Source organism: Haliaeetus albicilla, chromosome 11 (assembly GCF_947461875.1).
Source record: "Haliaeetus albicilla chromosome 11, bHalAlb1.1, whole genome shotgun sequence".
Lineage (NCBI taxonomy): Eukaryota > Metazoa > Chordata > Aves > Accipitriformes > Accipitridae > Haliaeetus > Haliaeetus albicilla.
This window is the reverse complement of record NC_091493.1, coordinates 27500652-27516780: the sequence shown is the minus strand read 5'-3', so window position 1 is coordinate 27516780 and position 16129 is coordinate 27500652. Positions and strand designations below refer to the sequence as shown.

The 16129-nt window shown below is 45.4% G+C and overlaps 1 protein-coding gene across 4 annotated transcripts in view; it reads right to left on the bottom strand.

Annotated features, from left to right (window-relative positions):
• Window positions 1-16129, bottom strand: part of NEURL1 (neuralized E3 ubiquitin protein ligase 1) — a 166013-nt gene that overhangs the window by 65314 nt on the left and 84570 nt on the right. For all 4 annotated transcript variants that reach the window (XM_069796900.1, XM_069796902.1, XM_069796901.1 and 1 more), the window contains exon 2: window positions 3751-3992. In XM_069796900.1, coding sequence (XP_069653001.1) covers window positions 3751-3992 — 242 coding nt within the window. The remainder of the gene's footprint in view (window positions 1-3750; window positions 3993-16129) is intronic.

Genomic DNA, 16129 nt, shown 5'->3' with positions numbered 1-16129 from the left:
TTACAAGGTCTCTTTCTTCCCATGGAAGCAGGGAGTCTTCCAAGGTTAGTATGGTCCCCAGATGGAGATGATGCCCTTGGAGAATTTTTTCCCTCTTTTTGTTGGATTATGAACCCTCTGGAAATTGTTCCTCTCAAAGGGATTCAGCCTGTCAGCAGCCAGACTGAGAAATGAAAGACCTAAGGATGCTGGATCCAACCCTGATGTGGGGCCAGGACAGTTCCTGCATGCCATCTGACACATAACGGGTGTTTCTGTTCATGCACTGAACCTGCAGCAAACATGAGAGCACTTGAGATAGCCCTCTTCCATCAAAGCCCTGGCAGCCTCAAGCAATTTCACTCTTGGCTGCAGGACAGGAGCAGAAACATGGACAGGTACCACCTACCAGATGTCACACAAAACTTGCTACCTCACTGTAATTTCTTGCTCTGCCAAAGTGCTAATGGCTCAGATGAGTGGCAATGCCAGAGACTGAACTGTCCAGGACTGCAGGACTTTGTCCTCAAAAGCCTGGCAGCAGCACCTTGTGTCCCAGCTTGGAAGCACAGGATTTTCACCAAGGGATTCTCCAAGATGTTTTCTTTGGACTTCTGAATTCTCTTCTAATCACATTTGTAAATATTGCATTTTTCTTTCGCATGTCCCTCTCCAAGGCAAATCTGGAACATGTGTCCTCAGGGGCACAACAATCTCACAACAGAGACATTGTTCAAAGCCTAGAGATTTCTGGTTTATGATTGAAGTATCTGAGAAAATAATTCAGAGCTTCAAAAAAAAGTAATCAACAGACAGTTCCTCAGTTAAGTGAGTGTTGCTCTTTAGACCTACTCAGTCGAGCCAACCATCTAAACTGTTTAAATGAAGTACTTGAGCACTGACCTCAGTCCCAGGAACTATGGGAAGCTCCTGCTTGCAGGATGGGTACTCGGGTGGCACTAAAAAGGACTGCAGCAGATTTGCTCTTTTATATGCCTGGCCAGGATGGGATGGGATCATGCATGTCCCCAGTGGAAGGAGGGTGGATGGGGCATGCACATGACAAAACGGGGAATATAAGCACACTCCAAGAAGCCTGGATTATTTATGGCAGCAAATTTACTGCAAGCCCTAAAAGCTTTTCGGTCTGAGATAAATATGGCCTCATTGTTATTTGTACAATTTGCTCTTTCACAGTCTCTTGCCAATACTTCACAGCAATCACAGGCCGCATGAAGCAAATATTCATATGGTAATCAAGGCTGCACATGTTCCATGTATTAATCAGCACCTCTAAACAGTTCTCAATACAGTCCGACCACAGGCAAACTAATATCCAAATTAAAATCTAGTATAAAGCCTGCCAAGAATTAGACACAGCTGGACAAAGGGTACACGGTTTTGCTAAAAAAGGCAATGGTTCATGATGGACCAAATTCTCTCTTCAGCAGCCACTGTCAGCAGAAAAGCTTGGGAGGTCTGCTGGGTACCAGAAGGGGAGGAGAAGATACAATGATCTACATCCAAACTGCTAAGCCATGGCTGCTTCCACAGATTCAGGCTCCTGCTCTTTACTGCCTACTGCCTTGTGTCACCCTTGACAACCTCACTCCACTCCTGAGCAGTGTCCTGAATGACATGGAAGAAACCATACCGGGACATATATCTCGGAGGCAAATAAAGAGGAAATCTGGCTGCTTGATGGCATTCCCAAAGCTGCAAAGAAATCTCAGAATAAAACCCGAGATACAATACCTAATAAACAGAACGAAATCTCCTGACTTCTTACCTCTAGTTTTCCAAAGGGAGTTTATAGGACCTGAATGATTCGGTTCATGGTTAGTCTTTAGCTGGTAAGAAGGTTTAAGACGCCATTTTCCACAGGCACACACAACAACAAGGCAACTGCAGGATGGACTTACCAGAAAAGCAAAGATGTTTTCACATTTCCATCCATCCCTAGAGTACAAGTTCTGCTGAAGCCTGTTGATTACTCCCATGAGACCTTGCCACTGCACTCAGCAGGAGCTCTGCTTGTAAATCCCTTGTGCAGATTTGCATGCATATTCTTCACACATGTTATGCAAGCTAAAATCCTAAACTATACAGTGATAAACAAGTGTGAATTTCCAGAGATAGCTACATTGTTTCAGAATGAGGAAGAAATAACCCAGAACCTTTGCCTAAACCACTAAACCCACTCAAATCTTTGATGGTGTTTTCAGAAATGAAATGCTGCTTTCATCTCCTCCCAAATCATTTTTCGCAGTTGTTTGTCCAAACTGCTGGCCAATGTGGAAAAAAATCCCATTAGGCAACATGAGTGAGTCCTGCTGGGTTTCTAGCCTGAATGGAAGCAGTAAGAGCTCCACAGGAAACATAACGAACTTGTAAGAGGGACTTTCTACGTATGGACCTGAGCCTGCAATCACTGAAATCTCTCTGTATTTTCAAAAGGAAGCATCCTCCTCATTTCTTGCTCCTTTGCTGGCTGTAAGGGAAGAGGCAGGGAAGGCTGATACGTTGCTGTAGGTCCCAGTCTAGAACCTGTAGCAATGAGCAACAGCAGGATCATTCAGACTCAGCAGCTATATGCAGATAAACCTCCTGGAAAACTCCTTGTGCGTAAATGAAGGATTTGCAGGCAGATCTTTCATGTGTGCCATGAACTAAAGTTGCCAAAGAAGATGACCTACTTTGTGCCAATGAAAGGTGTGAAATCAGCTAAGAACAGAAAAATGCAGTCCCACAAACTAGAGGGCATAAAGATCAGAAAATACCTGTGGATGAAATTTGAAGGGCCCCAAGCTCCTTCGAGGTACTGAGAGCCTAAAAAGTGCTTCAGTTCCTAAGGGGACTGATTAATTTCTTCATCAGGATGCAGCTCCCAGTGCACATGGAGGCATGTGACTGTCTTAGAGGAGCTGAACTTCCCATGCCAGCTGCAGCACAAGGGGTACCAACTCCATCCTTCGGGCTACCACAAACACAAAGGAAGTGAAATCAGCCTCTGCCAGCAAGAAAAATGTGATGCCTGCAATGTTCTCTCCTCTGACCTTAATGCTATCAGGCGGCTGATTCAACAAAGCAGTCAGCAGACTGCCAGAAAGATCATTTTCTTAGATGGCAACTGTGACTGCACTGACTGCTCCTTTCATCCTACCCATATTTCTTCCCTGCCAAGCACACAAGCAAGCACCTTCACTTCCAGGTCCTTTTCACCTCTTATCTGTTGGCTGTGGAGAGGCTGACTCCGACCTCCATGAGACCAGTCCTCATTGCTGCTTTGTTTACAGGAAGAAAAGTGCTCGTTGTGGACGTGTGAACGTGTTAACTAACTCCTCATCTTCCCTCAGCCCACCCAGTAAAAATCCTTTGCAGGATGCATGCCAAGCCTCGAGGACACATTGCCTAGAGAGACACTGAGGCTGCTGCCTTTTGGACTGATCAATACAGCCCTTTTTTCTTGCTGTTTTCCAAGCAATCTCAGCTTAATCTGTTATCCCTTGTCTAACATCAATATAAGCTCTTTTGGAGTGTGGATTTCCCTTTTGTTCCCAGTTTCTACACCGGTCTGTACCAATGGTTCCAAGAACTACAGTGACTAAAGCAGAAGTACCAACAAAGATCGTGGATCTTTAAGGACAAGATCTCAGTACTGTGCTTTTCAAGGAAGGGCTAAAGATCTCATACAAGCACCAAAGCCTGGTACACCCCAACATTCATTCACAGCAGCTCCCATGGCAATAAGGGAAGGTATCGTTTACTCACCTTAAGCCTGACTTGTTCATAAATAACAATGGGCCTGTTGCTGAAGGTAATGGCATTGCAGAAACTAGCCTGGCGCTTCACTGCCTTCTGTGTCGTGTCCATGATGATCTGGGATCCCTTCGTGTGAGGATGGAAAAGCAGAGGGCTGATGGACAGAGCTCCACACTGTGGGATGGGGAGACAGTGCTTCTGCTTGTGGTGGCATCGGTGGGAGGAAGCCGAAAACGACCCACCTATGGAATCTGAAAGCAGAATGGGGAAAAAAGGGCTTCAAATCTGCTGTGAGTAATAAGTAAAAAGCTTTCAATGCAAAAAAAAGCAGGGGCACTTCAGAGAGGAACTATGGATCAAAATAAAAGTTAGTCAAATCCCCACTCTGTAAATCACTAAGGGTTTTTAGAGCATCTTGAACAATAAAAGGCTATGAGGATACTGAAGGCTCCCATCTGGACAGTCTGATAGTACAGAGCACGACATGGAGACCACAGCTCAGCACTGAAGTCACAGACCATCTTGAGACCACACATCAGAGGAGAAGGCAAGATTGGTTCCAAAACTGGAGCAAAGCACGTGTGAAGTTGCTATATCAAAGCTGTCACACTTAGGGAAAAATTTGCCACTTCCAGAGGACTCCCACACAAGTTGACCATTTCTCTGACTCCTCCTTTGCAACAGCAACTCCATTGATCCTTGCCTCCATGTGTCTTTGGATGCTGTCCTATCCACCTGCGCTAAGCGCCAGATCAGACACATACATTGCTAATTTATACTCAAGCACCACTCAGCAATAACCCACCTAGACTCCTCCACTAACCACCATCCATTCTCTCTTCTTTACTGATGGGAACCTCAGCTGAGATCCCACTTGTCACGGAGGCATTGATCAGCATGTTGTGATTACAGTGAGGAAAGCAAAGAGGGAGAGAGGCTATGAAGCAGGGAGGAGACGACATCTTTTGCTAACCAAGGCCCTACACAAAAGAGTCAACGCACGATCAACACAGTCACAACAGCAGCTTTGTTCATGAATGTATGGATGCATGAGTTTCTTTTCAACAAGGAGCCTGCAGCAGTTCAAGCACAAAACAATCATTATACTGAACACAAGTCATCTGCTTCCTTTTCCTTGTGTGCACATACACACTACATTATGCACATATGTTTGGGAAGAGATACTGGTAGATTTGGAAACAGAGTATCAACAGAATAAAGGACTATTCCGTGATAGACTCAGGGATGCAACAAAAGCAAATATGACCTTAAAAATGTGCCAGTTTGTGCTGTAAAGATGCATGACTAAACAGTATGATTAAAAACTCTATTCCTCAAACACGCAAACTATACAAAACTAATCACTTACATTCTTCATCCAAATTAATTGCTGACAGTTATGTCTTTATATAGCTGCTATAAAATAATGCTTACACCTCTAATGTAACTCTTGGCTTTGTAATAAAAAGCCTGGACCCTATTCCTCCCAGACTTTGGGGTAACTTTAGGTTGTAGCTGTGTAATGGCACATCATCAGGGTGAGCTTGAATAACTACCAACACAACTTAAAATCCTGGCTTCTGATGAGAACATTTTAATTCAACTTCAGCATCAGTCACTCCAGCCTTCTCCCCTCATCTCTTTGCTGTTTTTTTCTCCCGTTTTCAGCAACAGTGCTATCCCTTCAGAACAGAGCAGGGAGGCCAGACAAACAAGGTTGTTACCTCTAAACACTTTCATTAATGCTTTAAGGGAGAGATGAACCAACTGGGAGTTATTTGATGCTAAAAATTATGTGGAATATAAGTCATCTTCCTTCTCCTGTTCCTCACACATGGAGAAGGAGAAATAAGGTGCGGAGTACCAAGAAAAAGTAGAGGTTCACCTGAGCAGGCAGGTCGGAGAGGGAAACCGTCAGGAGGAACAGACTGCATGGAAGGGGGAGCTTGACACGGGGAAGGTCAGGATGCAGCAGCTCACATCAGCCTGACCTTTTCCCTTCGGGCACGCTACTGCCCCGGGGCAGTGCACCCTGCCTCTCCCCACAGCCCAGACTGGAGGGTCAGAAGACAACATAAGCTGCAGCAGCCCCGCTGGGAGAACCTTCTGAGGTCACCTCCTAAGACCTGTTTAATTAGAGGCTGTCTTATGCCCCAAAGAACGGGAGGTTGAATCCCTTCCAGTATCACTAGCTTTTTTCCAAACCAGATATGTGCTCTGTTACCACCCCTCTGGAACCCTGTTAAGCCCTCAGCTTTAGTGATACCTTGCTGCTGAGTTCCTCAGGCTTAATGGTATTTTGCAAAGAAGTATTTCCTTTATCACTGCAAACATGAAGCTGTTCACCATCACAAATGGTTATGAGCCAGAGCCAGCAAAAGTGGCCGACTTAACCTTGCTCTGCTCCAACTCCCCAGGTGGGTCATGCTGGTCTGCAGGGACAAGACCGTTGACAGATGGTCAAAGCAAACCATCCCAGCCTCTCTTTTGGCAGCAATTTTTCAGGCCGCTGGATCTCCTCATTGTGCATCTCCTGGCTGCCTCTCTGCTTCTGCTATATCCCTTTTTCTAGGTAGACTAACTAAAAATAAACATCCAGTGTAAAAACTCCCATTCCTGACATGAAGTCACAGTCATTTCTGAAGCAAGACATATATTGAGGGATATAATCAATTGTTTGAGATAATTTAGAGTCAAGAGATCCATAGAAAAATATGAAAAAACTCTTTTTCTGCTCATTTCCAGTCTTGTTTTTTTCAACACCTCTTTGATAGTTTTTAGGGGTGAAAGAGAAGAAGCTACCAGTGAATATACATTCAATTCATGCCATTTTTGCATCCAGATCTGAATTTTGTAGCTCAAACTTTTTGCTAGTAGTCACTCACCAAAACAAACTTGTGCAGCGCAAAGGCACACCCATGTTAACCTGTTTGTATATCTCAGTGCTCTAATTCTACTGGATAACTTGGCTGTGATAATAGCTGCCGCACCTCTCCATAGAACATCGCGCCTTTTTAAAATGTGGTAATGGAGTCACCAAAACTGCCCACAGCTTTCAAAACAGGCTCTGATAACAACACCGCGTATGTCCAGAGCATCTGCTGGAGGAGCATTACGGAGCCATAGAGTCCTGCCTGACGCCACGGGAACTATGTTAGAGGAGCGCTTAATTGCTGTGACAGTCTGGCACCGCTATGTGAGAATGGGTCAAACCCATGTGTCCTGACCAATGCCTGCAGGACAAGTGCCCCCCCATGCAGACAGCTGAAACACAGGGCAACCATGCTCTACGGGAATGGAACAAACCACCCCAGGATCAGCTTCCATAGACAGATAATGCAAATGGGGAGGAGACCCCCTTCTTTCTCCCAAATGCTCTTACACAGCAGTGACTCCTGCATGATGAACATGCTCAGGTGTAAGGACCAGAAAAGGTCTTAATTTTTAAAAAGTAAAACTTTTAAAAATTTGCATCTTACAAATACTTGGAGAAGTTACAAAGCAATGGGTCAAATACAAAGGCCTTTGCTCAACAACTTCAGGGCAGCATGTCCACTCCAAAAGAAGGATACACCATGCAGCTTCAGATGGCAACACAAACACCTAAGACCGGTGTATTGGGGTCTGCGTGGCAAAGTTTTGGTAGCAGGGGGGGCTACAGGGGTGGCATCTGTGAAAAGCTGCTAGAAGCTTCCCCTATGTCTAATGGAGCCAATGCCAGCCGGCTCCAAGATGGACCCACTGCTGGCCAAGGCCAAGCCAATCACTGACAGTGGTAGTGCCTCTGGGATAACATATTTAAGAGGAAAAAAAAAAAAACCTGTGCAACCGCAGCTGGAGACAGGAGTAAGAACATGTAAGAGAAACAGCCCTGCAGACCCCCAGGTCAGTGAAGAAGGAGGGGAGGAGATGCTCCAGGCGCCAGAGCAGAGATTCCCCTGCAGCCCATGGGGAAGACCATGGTGAGGCAGGCTGTCCCCCTGCAGTCCAGGGAGCTCCACGGTGAGCAGATACTCACCTGCAGCCTGTGGAGGACACCACAGCGGAGCAGGTAGATGCCCGAAGGTCACAATCAGAAGATGTGACCCCATGGGAAGCCCGTGCTGGAGCAGGCTCCTGGCAGGACCTGTGGCCCCACGAGGGACCCACGCTGGAGCAGTCTGTGCCTGAAAGACTGCAGCCCATGGAAGGGACCCATGCCGGAGCAGTTCGTGAAGAACTGCAGCCCATGGGAAGGACCCACGTTGGAGAAGTTCATGGAGAACTGTCTCCCGTGGGAGGGACCTCATGCTGGAGCAGGGGAAGAGTGAGGAGTCCTCCCCCGGAGGAGGAAGGAGTGGCAGAGACAAGGTGTGATGAACTGACCCCAACCCCCATTCCCCATCCCCCTGCGCTGCTGGAGGGGAGAAGGGAGAGAAAATGGGGAGTGGAGTTGAGCCTGCGAAGAAGGGAGGGGTGGGGGGAAGGTGTCTTAAGATTTAGGGTTTTTTTTCTCATTATCCTACTCTGATTTGATTGGTAATAAATTAAATTAATTTTCCCCAAGTTGAGTCTGTTTTGCCCAGTAATTGGTGAGTGATCTCTCCCTGTCCTTATCTCGACCCACAAGCCTTTCATTGTATTTTCTCCCCCCTGTCCAGCTGAAGAGGGGAGTGATAGAGCTGCTTTGGTGGGCGCCTGGCATCCAGCCAGGGTCAGCCCACCACAAATTGACTTAGACAAGGAAAGGGACACTTTACCAACACAAGCTGGTGAGATACATTGCTGTCCTTGCTTGGCTGGCTAAAAATAAAGTAAATCATCCGCTTAAAGTTTTTGTTCTCACTGGGCTGGACCTGGACTCCAGCCTTCTCCCATCCCCTTGTTAAAACTACTACACATTTTGACATCTTCACCCTTTGCTACCAGCAATACTGGTACAATACAGCTGGGGCCCTTGCAGTAGGGTTTCAAACTTTTTTTTTTTTTTGTAAAAGAATTGAGTGAAACTCACAAACCCAGAGTTTCAGCAGGCAAAACAGGCAAAAGTCCTCCCGATTTCACAGCAACCATGCAAGACTCTATCAACTCAGAGTCTGACCCAGACTCCTCCTCTGCCACAACCCGACTTATCAGTCACCTAACAAGGGCAAAGTGAAGTAATTGCCTGAAATAAAAATTGCAAACAAATAAGTATTTGAAAGAAGGCTGAAATATGAAAGCGTGTTCAGGGGCTTTGCAAGTTTCCCATTCCACAACGTAACACAACTTCCCCCTGACAAGCAGGAGTTGTAACAATATGCCAGGACTACACAAACTGGTATCTTGTGACAAAAGCCACAAGAGCAAAATCATGCCTGTCTGAAAACAGCCTCTGTGTCAAAGGGCTACAAATCTAAAGACGCACATGGACCCTCATACAGCTTTCCAGGTTTCACACTGGGGGTCACAAAGAACAGCATCTGCTCACTCACATGGTTTTAAAGATTGGATAGACCTCTGTTTTCAGTCTGTGCCCAATAATAGATGCTGTTTGAACCATTTCACTCAGCACTGGGTTTGAACCCTGAACACAACCTGTCCCTAGTACCATGAGCCCTGCCAAGAGAGCAGCAAAGGTGATAATGTACCACTTGTTCCCCTGAGCCACAAGCACGTAGGCTGGATCATCTGAAACCTTTAGTAAGCCAAGGTGAAGGAGATGTTAACATGAACAGCAATGATGTGAAGCAGTCTGAACCGCTCTGCCTTCAGTGTCCCACTCCTACGCGCATCCTTTTCAGAGGCCTGTTTGAGAAAGCCGAATATTGCCCCAAAGGTAGCACACTTCTCCCTCCATACACGTTAGGTGTCCCTGGTCTCCTGGATCTCAAGGCCTGAGCAACTTCCACACGCTATATAAAAGGCAGCACTGGATGTTCTCAGCTTAGCAAAATGCATCCCAAAGCCTGTTAGGGGTTTTCACCAGAAGCGTTCATGCTCTGCAAACATTAGACATAATCTTAAAGGCTTGGGATTTCTTAAATGCTGCAAGAAATGACCGGATTTAATTTTTTTTAAAATACATTTTTTCCAGTTGAAAAGATCTCGATAGGCACCTATCAGAACACTGCCAAAACTCATTTCAGATGGAAAACTAACTGCAAGGTATTTAAGATAAACTTCTTAGAGCATGTGAAATAAGTGACATTCAGAATTGAAAGAATTAGAAAAGACAACTTCAAAACAGATCCCGGGGACTGACATGCAGTAGCAGGTAGGAACAACAAATCCCTGTCCACCTGGGGAGGAGGAGAGGAGAGGTCTGGGGGTGGTGACAGAGGCGACCTGTCCACAGGCTAGTGACAGTGGAAAGAGTGGACAGGACAAAACACCACACTACGAAGGGAGAAAAGGGTTTCAAAATTATTACATTATCAAAAGAGGCTGACAGACAGTGCTTTATCTGGCAGGTAGCCTCACTGTATAAGCATTTAAAAGGAAGGATTGTTGAGAAGGAAGAAAAGGAAACCATGTGCAGGTGCGGGAACACAAGGTAAGCCCTGCCCCAGGGACGCACGCGTGGTGCAGCAGAAAAGCCCTAGTTCTGAAAGATTACCTGCACGGTTTTGCCAAAGCTGGATGGTTACTAGCAGCACAGGGAGAAAATATTAATTATGAGATGAATGCTTACAAGCCTTACTGCTTTTTGAGGTGGTCCCATACTTTTGACAATTATCAATGAAACACAGTGTAACTAGTTACACTGATTCTTTACATTTGTTAATAAAGTTCAAAAGAAGAAAACCATAATGAAGTCATTGTGCTAGGCTTTGCAAATGGATTATTAAAAGCACACTTCAAGATACAGTTTACTAAAAATAAATATTAGCTTAACACCAGTGGAAACTGAAAATGGGTTGCAAACCTTGTTTTCTCACATGCAGCCTGACCCAGGGAATGTGCACAGAAGAGAACCACAAATTAATGCAAATTAAAACAAGGGTTTCTTCACTGCCTTTAAAAACACATTTGCTGTTCTTGAAGGAATAAGTAATCATGTATCTCCAGTCTATATCCAGCTCTCCCTGCGCCTATTACTTTGATAATGACCCTGTCAGATTGCTGTCACCACGGTCAACTCCTCATCTTGGCATTACAAGATGACCAGGAAGCCAAAGCAAAGCTTTGCTCTTCCATAAAGACAGACTATAGCTTTGTAGGTGTTGGGACGTTCAATGATAGAAATGCAAAGGGTTAATTCTGGAGCTTTAAATCCAGAACACCTGAAATTATGGAGCATCTTGGGTTAAACTTTAGTGAATTAGGGACATCTCTACAAGGTGGATCTCAGCCAGCAGGTCAGATCTAGCACTCCTATCCAAGACTCTAAAACAAGTCAAAGCCAAAACATAACTTATTTTCATCTGTGCTATTTTAGCAGTGACGAGATGTATCAAGACTAGGTTTGCACATAGTGTAAGATTTTCCGTTTAAATTGCAAACTACGAGACAAGAGGCAGGTGCAGACAGACCACATGTACATGAAAGGAGAGAATACCACTCAGGGTGGGGCTTGGAGTTGTGCTCGGCGGGGGGGGGGGGGGGGGGGTGTTGGTTTTTTTTAAGACCAGAAAGCAAAGCTGAGTTTAAAGTAACAGATTTGAAAGACACCAAGGGTGGTTTTACAGACACCTATGAGAAGTCCCCCACCCCCACTATAAAAAGTGGGCAGTAGAAGTTGGAGTTGATTGCAGGATGATCCACAATGGATCCATCTTTCAAACCTGACTGATGGGTGGTAGGGAGTGGTTAGTTTGTAAGGAGCCTTCAAAGTGAAGAAGCTGATTTTTAATTTCATAGAGAAAAATAAAATTAGTGAAAAAGATGCAAAACATGACAGTAGGGACAGAGGGCAGAAAGGTACAACAACATAAATTTGGAATAAGTACAAGTGTGGCAAGACTTTATCAGTGGCAGAAGAGAGAAGACTTTGAGGCTTGCAGAAAGGAAAGGGAAGGGGGAAGGCTGTGTCCTGAAGATGGGACAGATGCAGGCAGAATCAGCAAGACTCAGGACACTGATGTGTTCAAGCGGATTTAGGACGATGGGCTGAAACGGAGACTGCCGTTTCCTCTGCCTCTCTCTCAGCTGGGATGTGCATTTGCCCTCCATCATGTGCAACTGCACTAGCTGAGGAGCAGAGATGTGTCCTGTTCAACAGTCACTCCTCATGCGGAGACAACAACCTCTGCAGGAGTGCCAGGCAATTACCTGGGCATGAGGCTTTTTTAGCCACACCAGGTGAACCCATCAACTTACAAGTCCCTGGTTACAACTCTGATGTGAGGCTTTACAAAGGCTTGCTTGAAGACAATGCTGAGGCTATGAGTATTGGTAAGAATCAGGAGGGTGGCAATTTCTATAACGCTTGAAAAAAGAAGGTAAAAGATCTGAGGAGTGACAGGAAGATAAGAGCTCTGCTTCAGTTATATTAAGCCTGAGTTGCCTGTAATATTTTATTAAAAAAGCAAAAAAAAAATCCAGAGCAAAAATTTAGGCAGGCCAAAGGAGATTTAAGTACTACAGAGAAGAGGTGAATCTGTTAATCAACTGTATGAAGGATATGGCTGAACTAATGTTTGTGGTTGAAATTACCCAGAAAGAAATAAGAAGATGCTCCTGGGCAAAGCCTAGAGGAGACTCTGCCAGATATGGGAAGGAAACTGAGGAAGACCCTCGAAATGCAGGAGAGGCAGAAGGAGAGGACAGCAGGGCAGGACTGAGCTGGGGAGGCAAACCCTCACACACACCATCTCCAGGAGGAACAATCCAGCTGATGGCACTGCAAGCACTTAAAAATACCAAGCACCACAAAGGCGGCTGATCATGCCCTCTTTTTCATGAAGAAAAGATGATATCAGAAGAGAGGTGTGTGAATATGTAAGTATTTCTATATGCACATAAGGCTGCCAAGAAGAAACCCCTTCCCCTTATAAATTAGTTTTTAAACTTCACATCTTCAGTAATGATGCCGTGTAATCATTAACCATCTCCTGGTCCCTAATTAGGCACTCTTTACTCAGCACCTCTCACAGTCATTCGCAGCGATTCAGTCACCGATGTGGCACACCAGGGAGGACGGCTGCGAGACCTCCAGCACTGCTCCGCTTCCCGCGGGTGCAGCCCACCCTTTGCAGGCTCCCTCCTCGCCCCCTCCCTGTGCAAATCCCCCTGAGCCCCTGCGGACCATAAGCCCGCTAAGCACATAAGAACGGCAAGAGCATAAGTAAGCAGCCATATGCTCCCGTCTGCTGGATAAGGAGAGAGGGGGTGAGCAGCCCCCCAGAAAGATGCTGGGCAGCGGCAGGATGAATTGCCTCGGGAGCCGCATCCCCCGGGGTCCAGCCAGGTCCATGGAGAGGACACTGAGATCCCTCTATCAGCAGCAGCCGCTTCTGCCCACACTATCTTCTAGCAGCTCCTCTGATCCGCGAGCAGGAGCAACTTGCATTTGCCATATAATTATTTATTTCTGAGAGCAGCAAGGCACTTCTGACCTTATTCTCTGCATCTTGGTGATTTTGCATCTTTATTATTATTACTAAGGCATCATAAGTTAGATGTTGTGAGTAGGAAATGAGAATATAAAAGTAAAAAATGGTGCTCTGGAAGCATCCAAGATCTCTTTCTTGATTTAGAGTGGTTTTGCTCTGGTGTGATCAGGTTGGGTATGTCAGCAGTCTAATGAGAAATGTAAAAACATATTTATGTCTTCTAACAAAAGAAAGCAAGATTAAGTCCAGTTCAGTTTAAGATTTAGGGATGTTTTAAAAATTCTGTTTATCCTTCTCTTGCAAACGTGCAGTTTGGGAATCTTCTCCTTTGCTAATATCAGATGCTTCAGGAGGAGGAACAACAGCTTGCCTGGGGTGATGGCTGATCTGTCTGGGCTGCAAATGATGGGACAGAAGGAAGAAGAAAATCCCAAAACTTTCCATGCTACCTCCTCTTGCTAATCCTTATCTTCGGAAAGATAAGCAGATACACTGTTGGCCATAAAATTATGCATACTTTATAAAATAAGTTATGTTTGCTTCTCTGACCCATTGCATTAATGAACTGGTTCCCTACCATAGCTCCTTGTCCAGAAACTGTCTACTTGGGACAAGTCAGTGAACCCTCCCACCTACCGTAATTCCAGTTACCCATTTTCTTAGTATACATCAAAACCACGCACGGAACATTTTACACCTCTATTAACATTGCAGAGTTCCTCCTAATTTATAATCATGTAAACTAAGCCTAAGTAGTTATTGTAGACATTTAACTAAGAGCAGTGCTGCTGAGATTAGGGCCAACAGCACCTCCGCCCCTCTCTTTAACCTCGTGCGAGCACACAGAGAGGGCAAGTTCAGCTTCTGCTCTCACCCATGTCCTCCTGAGGCTCTGCATGTACTCTCCCCAAACAGCACATCCCCTCACCCCTGCCAGAGGCAGGCACCTGGGCTAGACAGGTGCCAGGGTACGGTAGAAGTACAAACCTTGCGTTGGTTTTGAACCAAAGCCTCATCCTCACAAGCCTCATGTTTCCACTGTAGTGATAACTGCACGCTGCTTTTTCCCTTCCCCTCCTGCAATACCGGGCACAGCTGTGATGACCAGCTAAACGGCTGCTCCAGAGGCAGACGTATTTCACTGCACAGCCCACAGTCAGCAGAGCAGCCATTCTCAGAGGGTTCACGACAGTCCACACTGCAAAAAAGTAGCTATGTAAAAGCAGAGCCTGACTGCAAGTATTTTATGGCCACGTAGTATTTCCATGCACTACAAATCAATGTAAAAGATGTTTTCTTCAAGGGGCCTCATATAGACTGTGTTTTTTAAATACATTCCCTCTGCTAAATATAAATCAGTAAGAGTTTTTGTTCTTCCAAAAGATTAACTAGCCTCAGTATTTTGGAATACTTGTAGAGGTGCCAGCATTCTTCTTTCCAATTTAAATACAGTTTAATGGAAAGTCTATCCTGGGCACTTTTTCCATGTACAATGTAATAGCTTGGAAGTCTGAGTACTGAGAGTTCACCAGAAACAGAAGTAACCTGTCAAGGTTAAACTTTAGATATTTGTCAGGACAAGAAGGAGGGTGGGAGCAATGGAGAGCAGGAAAAAAGGAAACACAAGAGTGGTAGAGACAAGCAAATGGACCTATAGAACCAAAATCCAAGAGATGGTAGAAAATGGTGTAGCCTACTGACAAAGCCGTGCAAAGAAAATGAAAGTTAGAGAAGCTGTGGTTCTGAACTCAAGCCCCTGAATTAGCTTTGAGTTACACCTGTGTAAAATCAAAGATGTGCCTCTAGACTCAAGATGCTGAACTGGGTCCACAGCACGCTACTCACACTGCGTATTTACAGTATAATGAGCTAAATTGGGATGCTGTTCATTATACTCTCTCTATCACCAGTGGAAAGAGATAGGGTCTTAAGAGAGTAATGAAGAGCATCTCTGAATTATGCTTCTCATCTAGATCATCAACTGGAGGATGCTCTCCCAGTGCTCTACCATTCATCCCAGTGCATGAGACTACACATTAGGCATGCAGAACACAGTGGCTAAAAATCTCCTGTTGTTTCTGACCTCCCATATCCTAAGTGTCTTGTTTAGCACAGCTCCCTAATCAGAGACCACCTTTCATCAAGAAAGACAAAAGTCCCAGGCTGGAGACACTATCCTACCTTGCTCTCTCCAAAAATTTTGGCTCTGCCAAGTGTCCCTGGAATAAGGGAAGTGAACAGTAAGACCTTGGAATAGCGCAGGCTCCCCAACGTAGAACAGAAAGCAGGAACAGCTCTGCAGAGACAGCATTTGCAAGAAGGTGGTATGGGTGCTGGGCTCATATTCGTAGCTCCGGGGCAGAGAACAAAGACTGCTGGAGGGATGCCTCTAGAAAGAGCCTGGAAAACGCTCCAAGACAGGGACAGCACCATTCATCTCACAGCAAACTCTGGAGTTGCACTAACTGAAATATCCCTGAGATTATAGCAATTTAACCCTCAAATACCATCAGTTCCTCAAAGCCACAAAAGGTTTAGAGGCCAACATGCTAGGTGAGCTTAGATCACAGCAAAGAGCAATGAGCTCCTTCCTCAAGAGCTCATGGGCTCAGCCACGCTGGGGATTCAGCATCCAAACATGCTTTGTGCCTTCCCAAATACCTATCTCTGTGCACAGCACAAGTAGCCCTGCACAGCCCTGATGTCCTTGTGCCTTACGGGAGAGCATGTTAGTAAGGCATAACGTTCCTTTCAGTTCAGAAACATTGCTGACAACTTTGGACTGCAGTTGTGAAATCTCCAGTGGCTTCACTGCCTCTTCTGCATTTTGCTGCTTGAATTTATTGTGAATGTCACACATGTATGCCCCCACT